Raw genomic sequence first — 19,180 nt, forward strand, 5'->3', positions numbered from 1 at the left:
AGATGGAAAATATTATAGAAAAAACAAATATCTAACATTATATATATTATAATAACCAAATACAATACTAGTTTATGCCTATAATTTTTCAAGGGTATTTACATAAAATAATTTTTAATGTTTTCTATTACTATTAATCAGACACAATAATTATTTATACATATCAATTTTATCAAATATAGTAATAATTTATACTTAGTAATATTTTAGTTAATCAATTTTTGTTTTTCTATTTATTTTTCTAATAAAATATCATCCAAGCCAAATGCATCATTGATTAAATGTATTTGGTAAGGATTTATATTTTCATTCTTCTATTCATTTTTCTGATATACGAGTTTGTATACAAGAGTATTTGTATGAAATTTGTGTACATAATTATTATTCTATTTTTTTATCATATTAAATCTATTTATATTTCTTAATTCGGGATATAAATTCTCATAGTTTATTTCATTGGAATTGATGCCAATTTCACTCATATTATAGATTTTGTCAGTCTTATTAAAAAATAATTAAGTTAAAGAAGAATATTGCATACAACAAAGTTATTTTACTTATTAAGTTAACATTGGTTTTGCCCATTATTACTACAATAGTTGAAAAAGTATTTTGTACAATAAATTTTGCAAAGACTAATTTACGAAATCGAATAAACATGATTGGTTGAATGAATGTTTAGTGATTTATATTGAAACGAAAGTTTTTGTTACAATTGATAATGAAGATATCATTAAACATTTTCAAATGTTAACGAAACAGAAAATTGTGTTATAGATAAGTATATTTTGAATTTATAATACTTGTATTATTGACTTTATGTGTTTTATTTTAATTATGTGGCCAAGGATTTGCTTTAGCTTAGTGAATTGGTTATGTGATGTTTCGTTAACAACAAATTGTCAATTTTGATGAAAATAAAACTTTTATTTTTTTATTTTCATTTATGCGATTTTATACAGTTATTTATGTATAAGTTTATATTTATTGTATGAGTTTGGTGGCATTTTGCATTGCAATTGGAATATCATTTGGAATAAAATTTAATATTTAATTGAGTGTTACTCTAAGATAAATATTGTATTGATGGGTGAACAATGATGGAGTTCGTTGAGACCCCCTTAGCAAAAATCTAAGTGCTGCCCTTGCCTAGGAGGAAAAATAAGTGGAGGAGACAAGACAACACCAAGAATGTCACAACCAAGATAAGAGTGAAACAACGGAGTTAAGTATTAAAAAAATGGTTAGAGAAACGACTAAAAGCATGTCCACCTTTGCCTCTTCAGCAACCACCACTATTACTATGTGACATACTACTGTTTTGTTGTTGTTAAGAAGGTGATGGTGTGGCAACAATAGAAAAGGACGATTGAGAGCTCACAGATACATATTGCATTTGAGACAAGGTGGCCAAAAGAGAGTCAATATTCTTCAATCGAGCTTCATGGCTATGTAGCACTGTCTAAAGCTTGACAAAGGAGGGTGGCAACTTTTGATTCGAAGGAATCATCAATAAAGATTCATATAAAGGATGAAGGCCTTGCAAGGTGTGGGTGACTTATTCTTTGTCACTCAAAAAAAGGCTATAAAATGGTAGCAAGGGAGTTATACGTTTCTTGAATAGTTGGCAATAAGCATCAATACTCATATTACCCTTTTCAAGTTTATTAAGAGCAAACTAGAGTTGTAGTTCACAAATTATCAAGAAAGTTCAATTCAAGGGTGTGTCATGCTTTAAGGGCAAAAGTGGAGCTATAGAGAAGCAACAAGACTTCACACTTGACTATTGCATTAATCTAACAAAGGATTAAGCAATTTATCTTTCACAAGGCCAAAAATCAACATATATATGCAAATAATTTCCATCAACAGAATGAATGGTGTGGACGATGAGTCCTTCAATACAGGAGAGACATATGATTATTCAAGTTATGAATGACAAAAACCGACTAAAAAGGATATGATCATGTGAGATAACTTTTTATATTTAATTTTTTGATAATAAAATATGAAATATTCGGATGACAAATGGTAGAATTGGAGGAGGATGCAACAACTATGGTTGCATTAGAGGATAAAATGACAACCATGGTAAGCAAAGGTGAGGAAAAAGAGTAATTCCATGTAAAAGGGGAATTGCCTTCAAACTCTAATTGAGTTGGCGTAAATATACTACGAGATATCACATACCTTTTACCTATATATCATTCCATCACATTCAATATTATCGTGCTACCAAATTGTATTCAAAATACTAATAAACAAACCGAACCAACCTTAAAAATATCTTGCTCATTGTCACTTTAACGATTTTTAATTTACATATTAGAATTTAGTGAACTTCTATATTTTAAAATCTTAGGCATTTACATCACTTTGATTCATTAAGAATCATCGGTGGTATTTTTCAATGTATGTATGTATGAATTGGCTTCTAACTAAGCTTAGCAAAATAATGCTTTGAGTCCACACAATGTGTAATGAATTATTAAATGAAAATATTATTGTTACAAAGATTTTGCACCGGGAGGGTAGGATCGATACCTTATTCTCTGTCCATGTCCTTATCTTTATCTCAGTAGGAGATATTTATTCTCTTCTTTAACTTGTTCATATTATGAGGATGACAAAAATTATCCATTAGAGAGATGATAAAGATTTTCTATCTCTTTCTTGCAAAAAAGAAATTTCTCTCTATCTTCTCCCAATGCTCATCTCCACGGGAAAAAAAAAATCTTCTCTTTGTACCTTATAAACATAACATAAATATATTAAATAACAAAATAAACTAAAATCAAAACCAATTTATTATTATAAATATAATATATTAACTACTTTAATATGTACAATAAAAACATAAATAAATTAAAAAATTGTAAATACTCTCAAATTTTAAGAATATATTAGTATTTTAAGTAAAAATATTAATATAAAAGGCGGGGCAAAGCGGGAACATATGTATCCTCATTCTCGACGAGTACTTGATTATGTGGATATTTTTAATCTTCATTCTCGTCTTATTTTTTATTTTTATCGAAGATTTTCCTCTTTGTTAGAATTGAAGAGATTCAGATACCCTAAATTCGGGTGAAATTGTCATCTCTAACCAATTCGAAAATTGTCAAATGTTTATTTGTTGATTTTTCACTTTTATAATTTTAACTTATTTTATTAATAATTATTTTAATTGATTTAATAATTACGAGAATAAAATTTGAGTCCTTATCAAACTCATTCATAAACCCTTCTCAATTTTTTCCCTAGGCGTCAGCGCTCTCCCGCCAACGTCATCTTGACAGGCCCTGCCACTCTCCAACGCCGTCGTCGGAGGCCCAGCTCTTCTCCAACGCCGTTGTCGAAGGGCCGGCCCCTCCTCAGTAGCTGTTGCCGACGAAGCCAGAGCAACCGTTCAAGAAATTAACTTTTTCTAAAAGAGAGTAATTAAGTGTAAAACTGAACGCCTCCTTTTCGCCCATCTTCAAAAGCCCCTGGTAACTGCATCTCTCCTACTTCAATCCGTCGCTCTGCATCTCGTTGAACGGCAAGTTCTTTTCTATTTTCTTTGTGTTTTTAGTTTTATTAATCTTTATGATTGCAAAATAGAAAAATCCCAAATAAAAAAACTCTGAGACCTTAAGTGCCTTTAACTGCCTTATTGAAGAAATAATTTTTATTTCTTGAAAAAAATTCGTTTTTTTAATGACCCTTTCTATGAGCACCTCACTGTCTATTTTCTTTACATCTAACAAGCTTGCCGCGTGGAACACTTTTATCAGTGATCAAGTTCAAAAGAGACTACCATAATCTTGAGGATGGACCTTGACGAATTTAGTGAACTGGATGATGGGAATCAGACTAAAGTTCCCTCTCGGGTCCCCAAATTCAGGCCAAAATCCAGCCTTGATAAACCCTTACCAAAACAACCGAAAATAGAAGAAAGTTCAAAGAAATTAGAGAATCTTTCACTGAAGATTGAACCGTCAGTCTTGAATGGCACTGTAAAAATGGAGGTGAAACCGGTGGGAGTGGAGGTCGAGGTGAAACCAGTACCCGAAGCTGAGGTGAAAACAAAAATGGATGAGCGCATGGATTCGAACCAAAACCAATTAGAAGAGGCAGAAGAAGATATGATTGTTAGGGAAATTGATGTGTATTATACTCCTTCAATTGATGCGGCTACTCAGGTTTTGTGTTTGTTATGTTGCGTATTTGATTATAGATTTTTTATTTAATCAAATGTTGAAAGCTATTTTCAAAATCCTCAGTTATATGTAATGCAATATCCATTGAGACAATGTTGGCGTCCGTATGAATTGGATGAGAGATGTGAAGAGGTGTGTCTTATTGGTCTTCACCACATTTATTTATTTATTGATCGGAAAAGGAAATGTACGAAGTGCTCTTTTCTTATTTTTGCTAGGTTAGGGTTAAACCTTTGACTGCGGAGGTAGAAATGGACTTGTCAATTGATGTTGATTCAAATAATTGGGACAGTGACAGGGCTTGCAGGGCTAACATAACAAAGCAGGTTTGATTGTCCATGAATTTGCATTTGAAACAAACTTCAATTTTTGTGTAGCTTGTTTGATAATGTAACATGATGTCTTATTTTGTTGTTTCTCTTTAGACTTTGTCTTCCTCTTGGAATCCATCTCTGGCAGCTGGCTATGCTGTTGGAGTTCTCATAGATAATAAGGTATGGAACTTACTATAGTCATTATCTAAAGGTGATTGTAAGTACTTGAACCAACTAAGCATTATTTTTTTAATGCTATAAGGTCAGCACTTTTATGAAGGCAGTTTTATTATAATGTGTATTTAATGAAAAAAATGTTTTTAGGCTAGATGCTTCATTTTTATCTTGAAATCTTGAATCATGGGAGTTGTTTCTTCCAAAATTATGTATCTACAGTTGCTTCATTGAAAGGAAATTAAGTATTTTTCCAAGAAAATATTTTGCACTCTGATGGATGTTTTTGTGCCAATTAGTATATGAGATGAAATGATATTCTTATTACACAGCAAATACTCGTTGGATAAATTGTCTTTGTAGAGGCATATAAGGTCTTTAAAAAAGGCTACTGTTGATGTGATATTCATTTTGATGTGTGGATATGCCAGCTTGTTCGGAATATGCATATTATACAATGGAAGAAAGTGTTAAATGATGAAGGTTAATGTTTGTAAAGTAATAATAGATTAATGTTTTAATAGTTACTTCAAATTTAGGAACAGTATCAATAATCAATAAGCTTGGTAAGTTCAGTTTCATAAGCCAATATCTTGACCTTCTATTGTCTCTACAAAATTTTTTTAGTATAATGTTTCATATGCTTTTGTTTCATAACCTGTGACTTAATAATTATTGTTTGCTATTAAGGGATTTCACTTTGTTCCAAACTAAAAAGGCTGAACGATGGAAAGTAAACAGGAACTATAAATAGCTATCTCTGTTTTCAAACTGAATACAGTATGCTACTTGTATTGATGGGTGTGCAATAATGCCTTACAGCCTATATAGACAGCTGTTTTAACGGCCTTAGGTGTGCAATGTCAAATGCCTTAAAATCGGCTTTTAGTTGAGTTGGTAAAAGCTAATCTTAACAACCAGTTGAGGCTCTGCAATTTGGTTTGGCAGACCATCATATCTTTGAAATCTAGTTAGTTTGGTTCAAGAATTATGGATGTTTTAAGCATAAATATTGTGTGAGTAGTTTAGGCTTTTGATTTTGTGGTTGTATCTCAGATTCTCTATATTGTGCCATTTTGGCTTATGCATGTGCACCATAATTCTCTATCTCTCTCAACCAGTCCATCTTTTAGATTCATCATTGAGAACAAAACATATTTGTTCTGGATTGTGTGCAATTAAGATTTTTGGTTTTCATCATTATATTAGTTACTTAAGGATCTTTCTAGTACTAAGATTGAGATATTTTGTCCTTGAGCATCAGCTTATAGGCTGCTTATCGTTTGTCTATTTTGCCCTTTGTTTTATATTATATTTCTGTTTAAAATATGTCAAGTTTTGTAAGAGACCTATGTCAATTTTTATCTTGCAGTTTGTCGTGAATCCTATTCATGCAGTTGTGCAACTCCGACCATCAATCGAACAATTTAAGTCTGGTGGCTCCAAAAGGAAGAACAGTGTGTCTGGTAATGCAGAAGTTGCCATCAAATTAGAAGATTCTAATGAAGCTAAATCTGTTGGTCTATCAAAGAAACAGGTAGTTTTCTTTTGTCATGTATGTTGCAGGTATTTTCTCTTTGAATTATTTCATTGCAGAGATCTGACTGAGCCATCGATTCAGCATCTTAAACATGCCCAGACCAGAAAGTAGGAATCATCTTATTTGGTTTTGTTTTGGCAGTTTACTACATTTAGCCTGCGTTGCCAATATGAAAAAGGGATTAGTAACAAGTATCATACATGAATTTGTTTTGATGTCATCTAATATCGTTACTCATGCAAGTTCTACCCAAATACCTAAGGCAGTGATCTGGTAATTGTCATAATTTGATGTATCACTGCATTAAGTGATGGCCTTTGGGCTGTAAAGGCATATCATTACTTAGTATGTAGAATGATATGTTTCACAATAGAGCTGAATGGCTCTAAGGGGTTTCATCTGACAAACTTCATTTGTTTGGTTCAAGGTTTATTTAAGTAGTGTGTGTCCCTCTTTGTTAGTTCCAATTTCTAGCTGGTCTGTTACCTTTTTTGCCTATATTTGTAATTCTTGAGATTGAAGTCTCATTATTTTCTGTGGTTCAGAACAAGCGGAAGGAGGCTTCTGCTGAGCAAAAAAGTACAACTGAGGACGAGGTAGTACAGTAACTGTACAGCATTTCTTCTTACAAGCAATTTTTCTAATAACCAAATTAAGTGTAAATTTGCAGGTTATAAAATTAATTAATGCCTATTTTGTTCATTTGATATTATTTATCCTTTGCATCCAGTGTTGGGTTCCACTCAAGTACCATGGGTCGAAGAGTGATTTCTCAGCTAGATATCTGCAGAGAATGTTGGCACAAGAAAAATCTAATTTGCACTTCACAATGAATCCGTACGTAGTTTATGGCCATTTTGGCCATGATTTCTGCAAGTTGTTTGAAATTATTTCTCTTGTTGAATGATTTAATCGTACCATTTTGATATTTATTATGATTATTACAGGTATGAATATGTTAACTCCTTGTGCCCTGGAGCATGTGACAATAACATCGAATCCAAAAGTCGTTCAAGAAGGTATGGTGACTTTTCTACTCTTTTAATTATTTTATAACTCTTCCATTTCGATGAAGGTAATATAGCTTGTCCACACTACACTGTGCATTTTTTTTTTCTTGTGTGTTTGTTGAGCATGTAGCTGTTATGACCTAGACCTTGTATGTATATCTCTGTTCTTTGGATTGGTATGTATGAATTTGTATCCAGGAAACATGTATGTATGTGCATTCTGTATACGGATGCGTGGGAGTAATTTGTGTGCCCGTGAAACTGTAATGCTGCTTCAATAAGAAAATTTGTGGGGAAAGCAACAGTTGCAAGATTATCAAAGTTGTTCTGGAAATGGTGAAAATAATAGATTCTGTGCTCTTTTATACAGCCTACACATGGACAGGCTATGAGTTTGTAAATTGGGATTCTATTCCTTTTTCCTGATACTATGTTTTTTAACTTAATCCTTTACAGTCTTGTTAGGGTTTGATGTTCATTTCCATGACAATGGTTATATATTCTGTATGTCAAACAGCACAGTGATTGGTGATATGAATTTATTTTCACTCATTTTAGCTGTATCTGCCTCAGTAATTGTAGTTATTAGGCTTTATGTATAGATGTCCACTTCATTAACAACTACACACACACACAAATATATATGTCCGTATTGTGTGTCTATACTTTTGTTTACTTTTATTTAGGTATTTTGTTAAATATTTTCACATGCTAATTTTAATGTTAAGTTTAAAAATTCAAAATGTATATTGTTTCAGGTCTTTGCTTTCTATGCCACTTGAAGAACGAGTACAGAAATTGCTTTCGGAGGTTTGTTGCGAGTTCAGACCATAATAATGATATTTCTGGCTATGAGTGGATTTGCTGCCAAATGAACTGTTGAATTAATTTATAGATTGTCCTTTCTGGGTATTTTTATTTATGATATATGCTCCCCGTTTGTTGCTTATTTTTGTGTGTGCTTTCTAGAAAGCAAGTCCATAAATCAATATGTGTATTGCCTGTTTCTCAGCTTGTTTTATGCTGAGCTTTCTGATCTTTTACCTAATTTGATTTTGTGCCCTAGTTATATTGTGGAAATCATGAGTGTTGGATAAATAGGTGGAAGAATGTACTAGCTAGACTAGTCAGTTGACAATAAGCGTTGTAAAAGGTTTGACAACGTTTTCAGTAGTCATTTTTTCTGGAGGTCATAGTACAGTTTAGGTTTTTAGTGCTTAGGGTTTACTATAATTAATTAGTGAAAATTTGAAAATATTTTGTGATTTATATGTCTTACCTTGTCACTTAAATGTTTTTCTTGTTACAGCTTAAGGTGAAAATTGGTGTTCACATACTTATTACAGTTCCTGATTACATTATTATTTATTGCATTTTATAGCAACTATTAGTGATTCTTCAAGTTTTAAAAATCAATTAATTTTTTTTTTTGAATCCCTTATTAAATCTCAAACTTTGAAATCTTTCCCCCTTATCTATCTGTAAAATAGCTTTTAGAATAGTTTGTGGCACATATATTTGTGGATTTGAGTCCAAGGAGACAATTTTTTTCTGCTCAAAATTCTATCCTTTTCCCTCAGCTGTTAATAAATAGTCACCTTCTTTCGGAAGTTTTATTATTTGTATATATTATATTTATATTTATTTTGTGTTGGGTTGCTCAATGCTGAAGGCCGGCGGGAATCTGTTTATTTTTCTTATAACTGGGATTAAATTATGCACTACACATGGTTTAATGTATATCTCAATCTTCTTTTCATTTATTTCGTTCCTAAGTGAAGTACAGATCACTCTTGAGTTGTCACATGAAGGTTAGACGTCATAGGACTTACATGTGCCTTTACATCTTCTAGGTGCTCAATTGTCCTTAGGGCTGTATAGCATATTAGAAATGCTTTTAGGTACTGTGTTTTTTTTTCTTTTTTTATTCTTGCAAATTGGTTTTCTTCTTTCTAAATTAGATGTCTCTCCTTTTTTTGTTCAAATACCTTTAGGGAAAGTATATTCTTCTAGGTATTCCTGTAACAGTTTGATTTATTTTTTCTCTTTTTTGTAACGTTCACATTTTTCTTAATTTAATAGGGTCCACCTGTTAATCGATTTAGTGCACTTAAGCACTTTGCACCTGATGATTCTATTGAAGATCTTTTAGAGATCCTTCAGAAACATTCCCAATTAGTGCAAGGTCTCTGGGTTCCAAGAAGTTCATTGCTATTTGAAGACAAAGCTACATGCTTAGCTAGAGATTTCGTTCTTCTTTTATTTAGCAAGAACTTGGCTGTCAAGTCTGAACAATTATTGGTTGAAGCAAAGCTTAAAGATCACATAAAACGGGTTCTGAATGTATTTGCTGTTGAGAGACCTTCCCTTAGAGATTGGAAGTTTAAAGAGCATAGGGATGTCTCATTTATAAAAGAACACCCAGACATTGTTAAGAAGCAAGAACAAGTTTGGGCAAATGTAGAGAAACAGATAAATGATGTTATAAATAGACCTAGAAAAGTTGGACCTAGTAAAGAGGTAGGTACACGAAAATCCGGCACGGTTGATAAGCCTCCAAAAGTGATGAGTTCTGATGGAGTTGCAAGTGGAGTGCTAAGTGGGAAGCCCATGTCTAATGAAAGTCGAGAAGCGTTGCCCAAGGCCTTGCAGAAAATTTTCCAGATGCACAAGGTTTGCAGGTATGGTGGTAGGAACTCTTTTTTTATGCAATTAATATATTTTGCACAATTAATTACACCATTTAAATTTAAGTTAACCCAATTAAATGCATAAATATAAGGATTTTTAAAATTGTATCAAAATTTATGTAGAAAAGGAGGGTACAATTTTCTGTAGATAGTAGTTTGCATTGAGGTGGTAGCACATATTGGAAGTTTAGCTCTGCGATAAAATATTATTTGCATTTTATAGGGTAGAAATAGTGGAAAAGAATTTAGTTTTTTGAATGACTTGTAGATAATTAAATTCTGAAGTAGTTTCACAGGTAGAGACGTATTCAAGTGTGCAGTCAGAGAAACTAAAGTAGATATAATTTTTATTGTTGATCAATCTACAAGCGGATATCTTTGTGTTTTTGGTGGTTTATGATTAGATACCAGCAAGACACTTTACAATCATGCACTCAAGTAGTGTGATCAACACAATGAATTTTTTTTTTAATTTTTTCTATACTGTTCAACATTGCAACAATGTGGCAATTTCTTGGCAGTAAGCAGTTCATTCGAGATAGTTTGCGGGAGAGGGCTGTATCCCGGTCTATGGTTCCCAAGCAAGGCGTTGATGCTAAAATAGCTATACTTGCAGCAGATGGTGTCGACTCTATTGATTTTGAGGAAGTCATAAGTCAAGTTGCGACCAACATTCATGGCTACTATGTTTCAAAGTCATCCTCAGAGCACCCGGAATATGATCAACTGAGGTATTTAGATTCTCTCTTAATAAAGATTTTTGATTGCCAAAAAACAAATGGATTCAATGCCTCATTATTGCATCAGGGTCGATTGATGAAGCATCAAGTAAAATGTATGTGCTTCAATGCATAACGTAATAGGAATATGTTAATCATATCATCCTTCCTTACATACATGGCACACACGAGCATAGACATATTAATAGATTTAGCAATTGTAACACAAGGTATCTGCTTAGGCATGTTGAGCAACCTTTAAGTTTAAATCCTGAGTACGATGCATTTGGTGTCTCATTGTTACTCCCTTGTTAAGATAATTCTGTTGTACACAGGAAAGTTGTGATTAATTTGCTACTTGCTGGAGGACCTGATACAAAACTTAAGAAGGCTGATGTTATAGAAGCTGCCAGGCTTACTTTGAAAAGAGATAATATCACAGAAAATGAATATAAGAAGGTCAGTGATCGTCTGGGTTCTTTTCTTTTTTTTTTTCTTGGTTTTCTGTTGCTACGATGGCCGAAGAAATTTGTTGTTTTGGAAATCATTGGATTGTTTTAAATTCATTAGATTAAGGTCGGGAATTGTTGAGAGACAAAAGTAGCTAAGATTGGATTGTTTATTTTGTTATTTTCAAGTGAGAGGCTTAAGTGGACTTATTCTCTTGTGCAGGTGATGAGTGACATTTGTGAATCCAAAGGTGGCTCATGGGTCCTGAAAAAGCATAAATGGGTTGCTTAGTAATGTGTTTGTCCTGGATGGTAAATACATATTTCTTTTCAATCCTCATTCAAACTTTTTTTTTTTTTTTGGCATTTGTGTTGGATAGTAAATAGATTTTTGTCCTCAATCAAGCATCCTAGCAATTCCAAAATTTATTTATTAAATATTCTTTAATTTTTTTTGTTACCCTAGGGCAATTATGGACATGGAGTATGTATGTTGATAGGTATGGATAATGGCTTATTATCCAAGACCCCCCTAAGGTTTATGCTATCTTCTAATAAGCACCATTAGTATTAGATTCATCAAACCTCCCCTATGGTTTACACAATGCTTAAATAACCCCCTTTATAAGGTCCAAATAAACCCAATAGATAATCCAAAAAACTCCTGTCAGATACTCTTGTATGAATTAAATAAATAAAAACATAGATCACATACAATTATATAAATAAATAAAGATATTATTTTTATATATAAAATTTACAAAAATTAAAGGAAATTATTGGTTCATTCATCTAGTCACCCATTTATTTGCACAAAACGCCCATATAAACATAATAGGAGGTAATCACAATCGTGCAAAATGTCAAATGTAATGTCAACCCAAAAAGCTTGTCCAATTAATCGTAGGGGATGAATAATTGAATGTGGAATAACATTAAGTACACTATTTTAATTGAAGATGGCTAAGGGAGGGAAATTTGAGTGTTCGGGAGAGATAAAGAATACAGCTAGTGATGATGAATTTTATCGTCTTCGATGACTTAAAAAACACTGGGAGAAACGGTTATTTATCAAATTTTAGATAGAAAAATTATTAAAATTTTAAATTAAAAAGAGAAATATAATTAAATTTTAATTTTTTTATATTTTTATTTAAATAACATTTTTTCCATCAGTAAAAATAATGAAAGTGTGAAAATATTTATACAGATATTACAAAACCCAATAAAAAATCACCCAACTCAGCCCATAAAAACATGTAAATTGTTGAGAGTGGGATTTGAACCCACGCCCTTTCGGACCAGAACCTTAATCTGGCGCCTTAGACCAACTCGGCCATCTCAACTTTTACCCTGTGGTTTCACAGAATTATTATTAATTTTATATTAAACAGTAAACCTATGAGTAAATTTTATTGATACATTACCCATGAATTTTTGTTAGGGGCTACTTCTATCAATTTTAATTAATTAAAATAGAGGTTCTACTTCTATCAATTTTTTTTCTTCTAAAAACAAAAATTATTTAAATTTATGATTTCTCCAAATCAAATATTTCTTCTTAAATATTTTAACTTTTCTCACAAGACATATATTTCATTCACCTATAGTTATGCTAATAGTAATTAAATCCCAAAGAAATAATGAAATATATATTACAATGGTTACCTTCCTATTGCCCTTAAACAACCTAATTAAGCTCGGCATTGAAAATAATTAACTAATAATAATAAAACACAAATCTAAGTCATTGCCTCTTTCATGGCTTTGATACCAAACAACCAAGGATTGATTCGATAGAATTCCATAAACATGTGAATTATGGATTTAAAAAAAATGAATTCTATAATAGAAAGGAGTTGGGGAAGAAAGAAACAAGCACCAACAATCAACTAACAAGAAATAATATGTTTATTTATCTAATTAACCCCCTCCTTACTCTCCCCATTAATTTAATTAAAAAACATAAAGAATTTATAGATAATTAACACCATTGTCTTTTTATGTTCACTTTATAACTCCAACAATATTTCCATGCTTGAAAATTAAGTTAAACAAACTCCAATTATGATTAAAAATCAAATTATATGTATGGATGATAATATATAATCACATGATTTCGTAATTTTGAATCGAGATAAAACAACAGCTACTCATAAAGTGATATATCATTGTTTGTATATTAGTTTGTACTTATTGTTTGTAAAATAACTTATTCCCACCTAAGGTTTAGTCAATTTTCAAACCCTCACTTATTAAGTTTCAAAAACCTAAATACCCACTTATTGATTATCAAAGTTAACATAATTTATTAGTTTTAAGAGTAAAATTGTTATTTAATCAGTGATATTAAAAAAATAAAGCTTTATTTAATTCCCTTCCCCCCCTTAAACCCCATAAACTAACAATTTTTCTCTAAGAATAAATTTTTAAAATTACATTTTCACCTTCGCTAGGTTTGAGGAACATTAATGCAATGAGCCCATGGGGATCACTCTCGCTTCAGATGAAGAGCAAACATTTGGGGGAAGAGCATTGACGAACGAAAAGCATCGACTTCGTCTTCGTCTTTGCTTGGGAGAAAAGCAACCAAATGTTATTCGATTTTGGTTGATTTCGACATAATGAAACCAAAGATGAAGTTTGCCAGCCGAATTCCAGTTGTCGAAGAAATAAGAAAAAAACTTTAGGAGGAAAAGTTAACTCTTAAAACTTTTGGGTGGAGAAAAATATTAGTTTTTTAAATTAAGAGGGGAAGAATGAGATAAAATTTTAGTTTTTTTTTTGTTAAATAATAATTTTACCTTTTAACTCTAACAAAAAATTTATAACAGAAGGGTTGCTATTTGAAATTTTACGAGTGACAATTTGGGATTCGACCAAACCTTAGATGGAAATAAATCTTTTGGCTATTATCAAAGTACAAACTAAATAAATTAAAAGTGATGTCATATGTACATACTTTTGAACATATAATTGGACACATAAATGATGTATTATCATGTGATTAAGTATTATTCTATCCATAATTTAAAATCATTAAATTATGTGATGATACATAATCTATATATTTATTTGTATATTAAAAAATATATTAATAAATTAATATTAGTAATAAAAGTTGATTACCATGGAATCAAAAGATTACCCAAAGCCAAAACTCTTCTTAAAATTATATATATATATTTTCATAAATTATTATTACTTTTTAATTGTTAATGCAAACTGGTTTCGATTTTCTCTCAATAAAACAAAATATCCCAATTGAATTCCGTATGTTTGGCATAGACCTCCTACTACTCCTCCAGGGCTTATCTTAACCCATACCAGATTTTCCTTATCTCCCTATCCAAACATCTCTTATGGCCACTGCCCTCCGAAAACCCTAGTAAAAAAAATCGAGCCAAGACTTTTCTTTCAAGCTCGCATGTGCATATTCTCCACTTTCAAAATCTCATCCTCTTCAATTGGCCACAATTTATTCTATCGCATCGCTTTGCGTCGAACACACGCACCATTTTCCAAACCCTCAATGGTCGCCACCACCGAGGAATCTCTCCGGCGAGACTTCGCTGCCAAGCAAGCCTCTGTCGAGGCACAGGGCAACGCGGTAAGGGCCCTCAAAGCCACTGGAGCTGCCAAGCCGGAAGTCGATGCCGCGATTGAGGCCTTGAATCGGTTGAAGATTGAGAAGGCCGCGGTCGAGAAGGAGCTCCAAAGTGTTATAAGCCGTGACAGCGGGGATGGCTCCGTTAGCAGAGAGGCGTTCCGTCAGGCTGTGCTTAACACTCTTGAACGGCGTTTGTTTTACATTCCTTCGTTTAAGATTTACCGAGGTGTCGCTGGGCTTTATGATTTCGGGCCTCCCGGTTGTGCCGTTAAGTCGAACGTTCTTGCTTTCTGGCGTCAGGTAAGCCGTTACTTCTTGTTGTTACTGATTCTTGGCGGCCGATTGCAATCGAAATGATCGCAAAATGTCGAAATTCTTAAACTATGGAACCGTTACTGGAATTCAAAACTTCGGTAGCGTTTCTGGAATAATATGCAAAATGCCCCGTGACGATACTGGAGTAGTGCAAAACCTGCGCTAACGTCACTGGAATAATGCAAATGTCCAGTAATGTCACTGGAGTAATACATAATATATGGTACCGACTCTGGAGTAAAGCAAAATGTCCTTATAGTAACGGGATGAATGCAAAACCTCCAGTAACATTGTTGATTTGCGCATTAAACCTCCATTCCGTTAGTCTTACTTACCACTATGCGGAAACTTGGTAATGCAGAACTCAAGTAATGTTACTGGAATGTGATGTGTTCTGGTAGCATTTCCCGAATTCAAATCCTGGTGATATTTCTTGAAATCTTTTTGTAGAACCTAGCAGCATATTCGGATTGCATACCTGGATTGCATGCAGAACCCCAGTTGCATATCTGGAACAGAAACCAAATTTAAACTTAGGAAGTCTTTATGAACATAATAAAAAGAACATATTTCTTGTGGCTCCTTCTCGCCAGTTATAACTAGTACTCTCAGTTTTCCACTACAGCTTTAACCATAACTTCTACTCTACTTACTGTTTTGAATAAGACAGGACTTTATTGAAATTCATTATTTCTGGAGTATGGGGCTTTTTTAAGAGATCGCTTACTAATTGAATTTAAGTTTATAGTGGCATTAGTTTGTTCATTATTAGAGAAGATAATAGAGTGGTAAAATAGGCCGTAAACTACAGTGTCTATGTGAGTATATGGAAGTGAAGAGAAGAAAAGGGTGATGGAGAAAATAGTTTGTCTGCTGTTTTGTTGATAACTCAATGCATTTGAGAATAGTATAGGAATTTCTTTCTGAACATTGGGTTAAGTACATTTGCACTAACCTGTTTGCTTTTGGTAATTTTTGTTTTATTTTGTATACAAAATGTGTAAAACAATTATAAAAGGGCCCTTAGGAACAGAAAATTGCTTATCTGAGTTATGGTGATTTCATTTACAATTATTCCTAATTCAGTGATATGTTTCTTTATTAAGAAACTTAGAGATATTACTTGGTTTTCAGCATTTTGTTCTCGAGGAGAACATGCTGGAGGTTGACTGCCCATGTGTGACTCCTGAGGTTGTCCTGAAAGCATCTGGTCATGTTGATAAATTCACTGACCTCATGGTTAAGGATGAGAAAACAGGAACTTGTTATCGTGCTGACCACTTGCTTAAGGATTTTTGCAATGAGAAGCTTCAGAAAGACCTTAGCATATCTGCAGAGAAGGCTGCCGAACTTAGACATGTGCTTGCAGTTTTGGATGATCTCTCAGCTGAAGAGCTGGGTGCAAAGATCAAGGAGTATGGTATCACAGCTCCAGACACAAAGAATCCACTTTCTGATCCGTATCCATTCAACTTAATGTTTCAAACATCAATTGGCCCATCTGGTTTGCTCCCTGGGTGAGTGTTTTTTCAGCTATATAGTTTAAACTAACTCATCTTCAATGGAAACACCTCCTTGTAAAATATCTGCATATCTTTATGCATGTGAAATTACTAAAATTTTATATATTATTTTGCATCAATCCATTACTAGGCTTCCTTATATTGAATCATTGCTAAACTGCTTATTTTCTGCTACAGGTATATGCGTCCTGAGACAGCACAAGGCATATTTGTGAATTTTAAAGATTTGTATTATTACAATGGGAACAAGCTCCCTTTTGCTGCGGCTCAAATTGGTCAGGCTTTCAGAAATGAGGTTTTTAATCTATCCTTCTGGTTCTTCATTGTTGAGATGTTATCCTTATGTGTGGTTGTGTGTGTGTGAGAGAGAGAGGACAAAATTTATAAAAAATTTTGTTCATATGTACAGATATCTCCTCGCCAAGGTCTTTTGAGAGTTCGTGAATTTACACTAGCAGAGATTGAGCACTTTGTTGATCCTGAGGACAAATCTCACCCTAAATATCCAGAAGTTGCAAACTTGGAATTCCTGATGTTTCCAAGGGAAGAACAAATGTCAGGCCAATCTGCAAAGATAATTTGCCTCGGTGAAGCTGTTTCAAAGGTTTGCTTAAATTGTATTTAATTTGATCATTCCTCAGGCCTTTGACATTTCTTGTCTCTTTTCTCAAGCCTTCGCCCTCTTGCTGATGATTGTCTTGTTCATTTCTTTTAGGGAATTGTAAACAATGAAACTCTTGGCTACTTCATTGGGAGAGTTTACCTTTTCCTAACTCACCTTGGTATAGACAAAAGTCGTTTGCGGTTCCGTCAACATCTTGCAAATGAAATGGCTCACTATGCTGCTGACTGCTGGGACGCTGAGATTGAGTCTTCCTATGGGTGGATTGAGTGTGTTGGTATTGCAGATAGATCTGCATATGACTTGCGTGCTCACACCGTAAGAAATTGACACTCAGTAAAAACTTTTTATTAAAATTCTATACTAGATGACCATAAAGCCATTTTTAGGTTGGTCACTATCATGATATGATGCTGGGGTATTTCTGAGGTGTGATTTTTTGGCTTAGTTCCATTTATAACTGTTATAGGCAAGACAGCATAAAGTACTTGAGGGCACATATTATGGCTGGTAATTACTAGTAAATTACAAGAAGCGCAGTACAAAATATATGTGCTTCACCATCCAAACATTGGACTTCTACGTATTTGCTCAATATTAATTTTCTGTTACTCACAGGATAAGAGTGGTGTCCCTCTTGTTGCTGCTGAGAAATTTTCAGAACCTCGGGAAGTGGAGGTATTGCTTTAATCATCATTACTGTTAGTGTTTGCTGGTAATGTTTTTCCTTTTTAACTGATTGATAGACTGATCTTAATTTCAGAAATTGGTTATAGCTCCAGTGAAAAAAGAGCTAGGTCTTGCATTCAAGGGAAACCAAAAGAATGTCGTTGAAGCATTGGAGGTATATATCAAATACTTCCCTATTATCGATGCATAGAAATTTTTTATGCTTTGATCTTTGAAGTGCTGTCTGTAAGACAATAATTTCACGTTTCTTACAATTTAGGCAATGAAAGAACAAGAAGCTTTGGAGATGAAGGCTGCACTGGAATCCAAAGGAGAAGTGGAGTTTCAAGTCTGCACCCTTGGGAAAAATGTAATCATTAAAAAGAACATGGTCTCAATTTCGAAGGAGAAAAAGAAAGAACACCAGAGAGTTTTTACACCATCAGTAATTGAGCCATCGTTTGGAATTGGACGGATAATATATTGTCTATATGAGCACTCTTTCTACACAAGGCCAAGTAAAGCTGGGGATGAACTGTTAAATGTATTCCGATTCCCCCCACTTGTGGCACCTATTAAGTGCACAGTTTTCCCACTGGTTCAGAATCAACAGTACGAGGAAGTTGCCAAAGAAATTTCCAAGTCATTGACAGTCGCTGGGATCTCACATAAGATCGACATTACAGGTTGGTGCTCAAAACAAAAACTATTTTGGTTAAATAAGTAGTGCCCATTTGCATCAACAATATTCAAGCTGTTGGACATAATTTGCTCTAATAGGGAACTGAAAAGATTTATGCCCTATTCAAGAGAATCAAGGATCATCAGCATCTTTTGTTCGAGTATATGCATTGCCTGCATCACTTGTTTGTTAAACTGTTTTTTATGCTCTCGTGTCTATAGGAACTTCCATTGGGAAGCGTTATGCAAGAACCGATGAACTTGGTGTACCCTTCGCAATCACTGTGGATTCAACATCTTCAGTGACAATTCGAGAAAGGGATAGCAAGGATCAAATCCGTGTTAACGTGGATGAGGCAGCATCAGTTGTGAAGGCAGTAACTGATGGACTAAAATCGTGGGAGGATGTATGGTCAAATTACCCTCATCACTCTGCAGAATCTACCGATGATTGATTCATTCAGAACCTTGTGATCATGGTTTTAAAAACTAGATCGGAGCAGCTAGTTTAATTGGTTGAACCGTCACTTGTTGGCAAAACCGATTCTAATTCGTGTGAAAACCGTTTTTGAATTGGATCTGATGGTTTGGACAGTTGGATTTGGTAAAACACTGGGTTTGACCTAGTCTATATAAAAAATCATTATCGGAACTTAAACCAA

General features: G+C 33.5%; 2 protein-coding genes and 1 non-coding gene across 3 annotated transcripts; 2 read left to right on the plus strand and 1 right to left on the minus strand.

The window, feature by feature from the left end:
* Positions 1 to 3,228: 3,228 nt before the first annotated feature.
* On the plus strand, positions 3,229 to 11,558 carry LOC123193295 (DNA-directed RNA polymerase III subunit RPC5). The gene is made up of 14 exons (XM_044606174.1): positions 3,229 to 3,541; positions 3,777 to 4,184; positions 4,266 to 4,334; positions 4,421 to 4,528; positions 4,628 to 4,696; positions 6,063 to 6,227; positions 6,776 to 6,826; positions 6,961 to 7,067; positions 7,178 to 7,249; positions 7,999 to 8,050; positions 9,323 to 9,921; positions 10,452 to 10,661; positions 10,985 to 11,108; positions 11,322 to 11,558. The coding sequence occupies exons 2-14, from the start codon at positions 3,813 to 3,815 to the stop codon at positions 11,388 to 11,390; spliced, it is 2,067 nt and encodes a 688-aa protein (XP_044462109.1). The 5' UTR covers positions 3,229 to 3,541; positions 3,777 to 3,812; the 3' UTR covers positions 11,391 to 11,558.
* An 805-nt stretch (positions 11,559 to 12,363) lies between these two features.
* On the minus strand, positions 12,364 to 12,444 carry TRNAL-AAG. Its single transcript has one exon. It is a non-coding gene; the product is annotated as a tRNA-Leu (tRNA).
* A 2,045-nt stretch (positions 12,445 to 14,489) lies between these two features.
* On the plus strand, positions 14,490 to 19,180 carry LOC123193212 (glycine--tRNA ligase, mitochondrial 1-like). The gene is made up of 9 exons (XM_044606044.1): positions 14,490 to 15,008; positions 16,158 to 16,540; positions 16,724 to 16,841; positions 16,956 to 17,150; positions 17,262 to 17,486; positions 17,787 to 17,846; positions 17,932 to 18,012; positions 18,118 to 18,523; positions 18,741 to 19,180. The coding sequence occupies exons 1-9, from the start codon at positions 14,526 to 14,528 to the stop codon at positions 18,971 to 18,973; spliced, it is 2,184 nt and encodes a 727-aa protein (XP_044461979.1). The 5' UTR covers positions 14,490 to 14,525; the 3' UTR covers positions 18,974 to 19,180.

This window comes from Mangifera indica, chromosome 12 (genome assembly GCF_011075055.1).
Source record: "Mangifera indica cultivar Alphonso chromosome 12, CATAS_Mindica_2.1, whole genome shotgun sequence".
Classification (NCBI taxonomy): domain Eukaryota; kingdom Viridiplantae; phylum Streptophyta; class Magnoliopsida; order Sapindales; family Anacardiaceae; genus Mangifera; species Mangifera indica.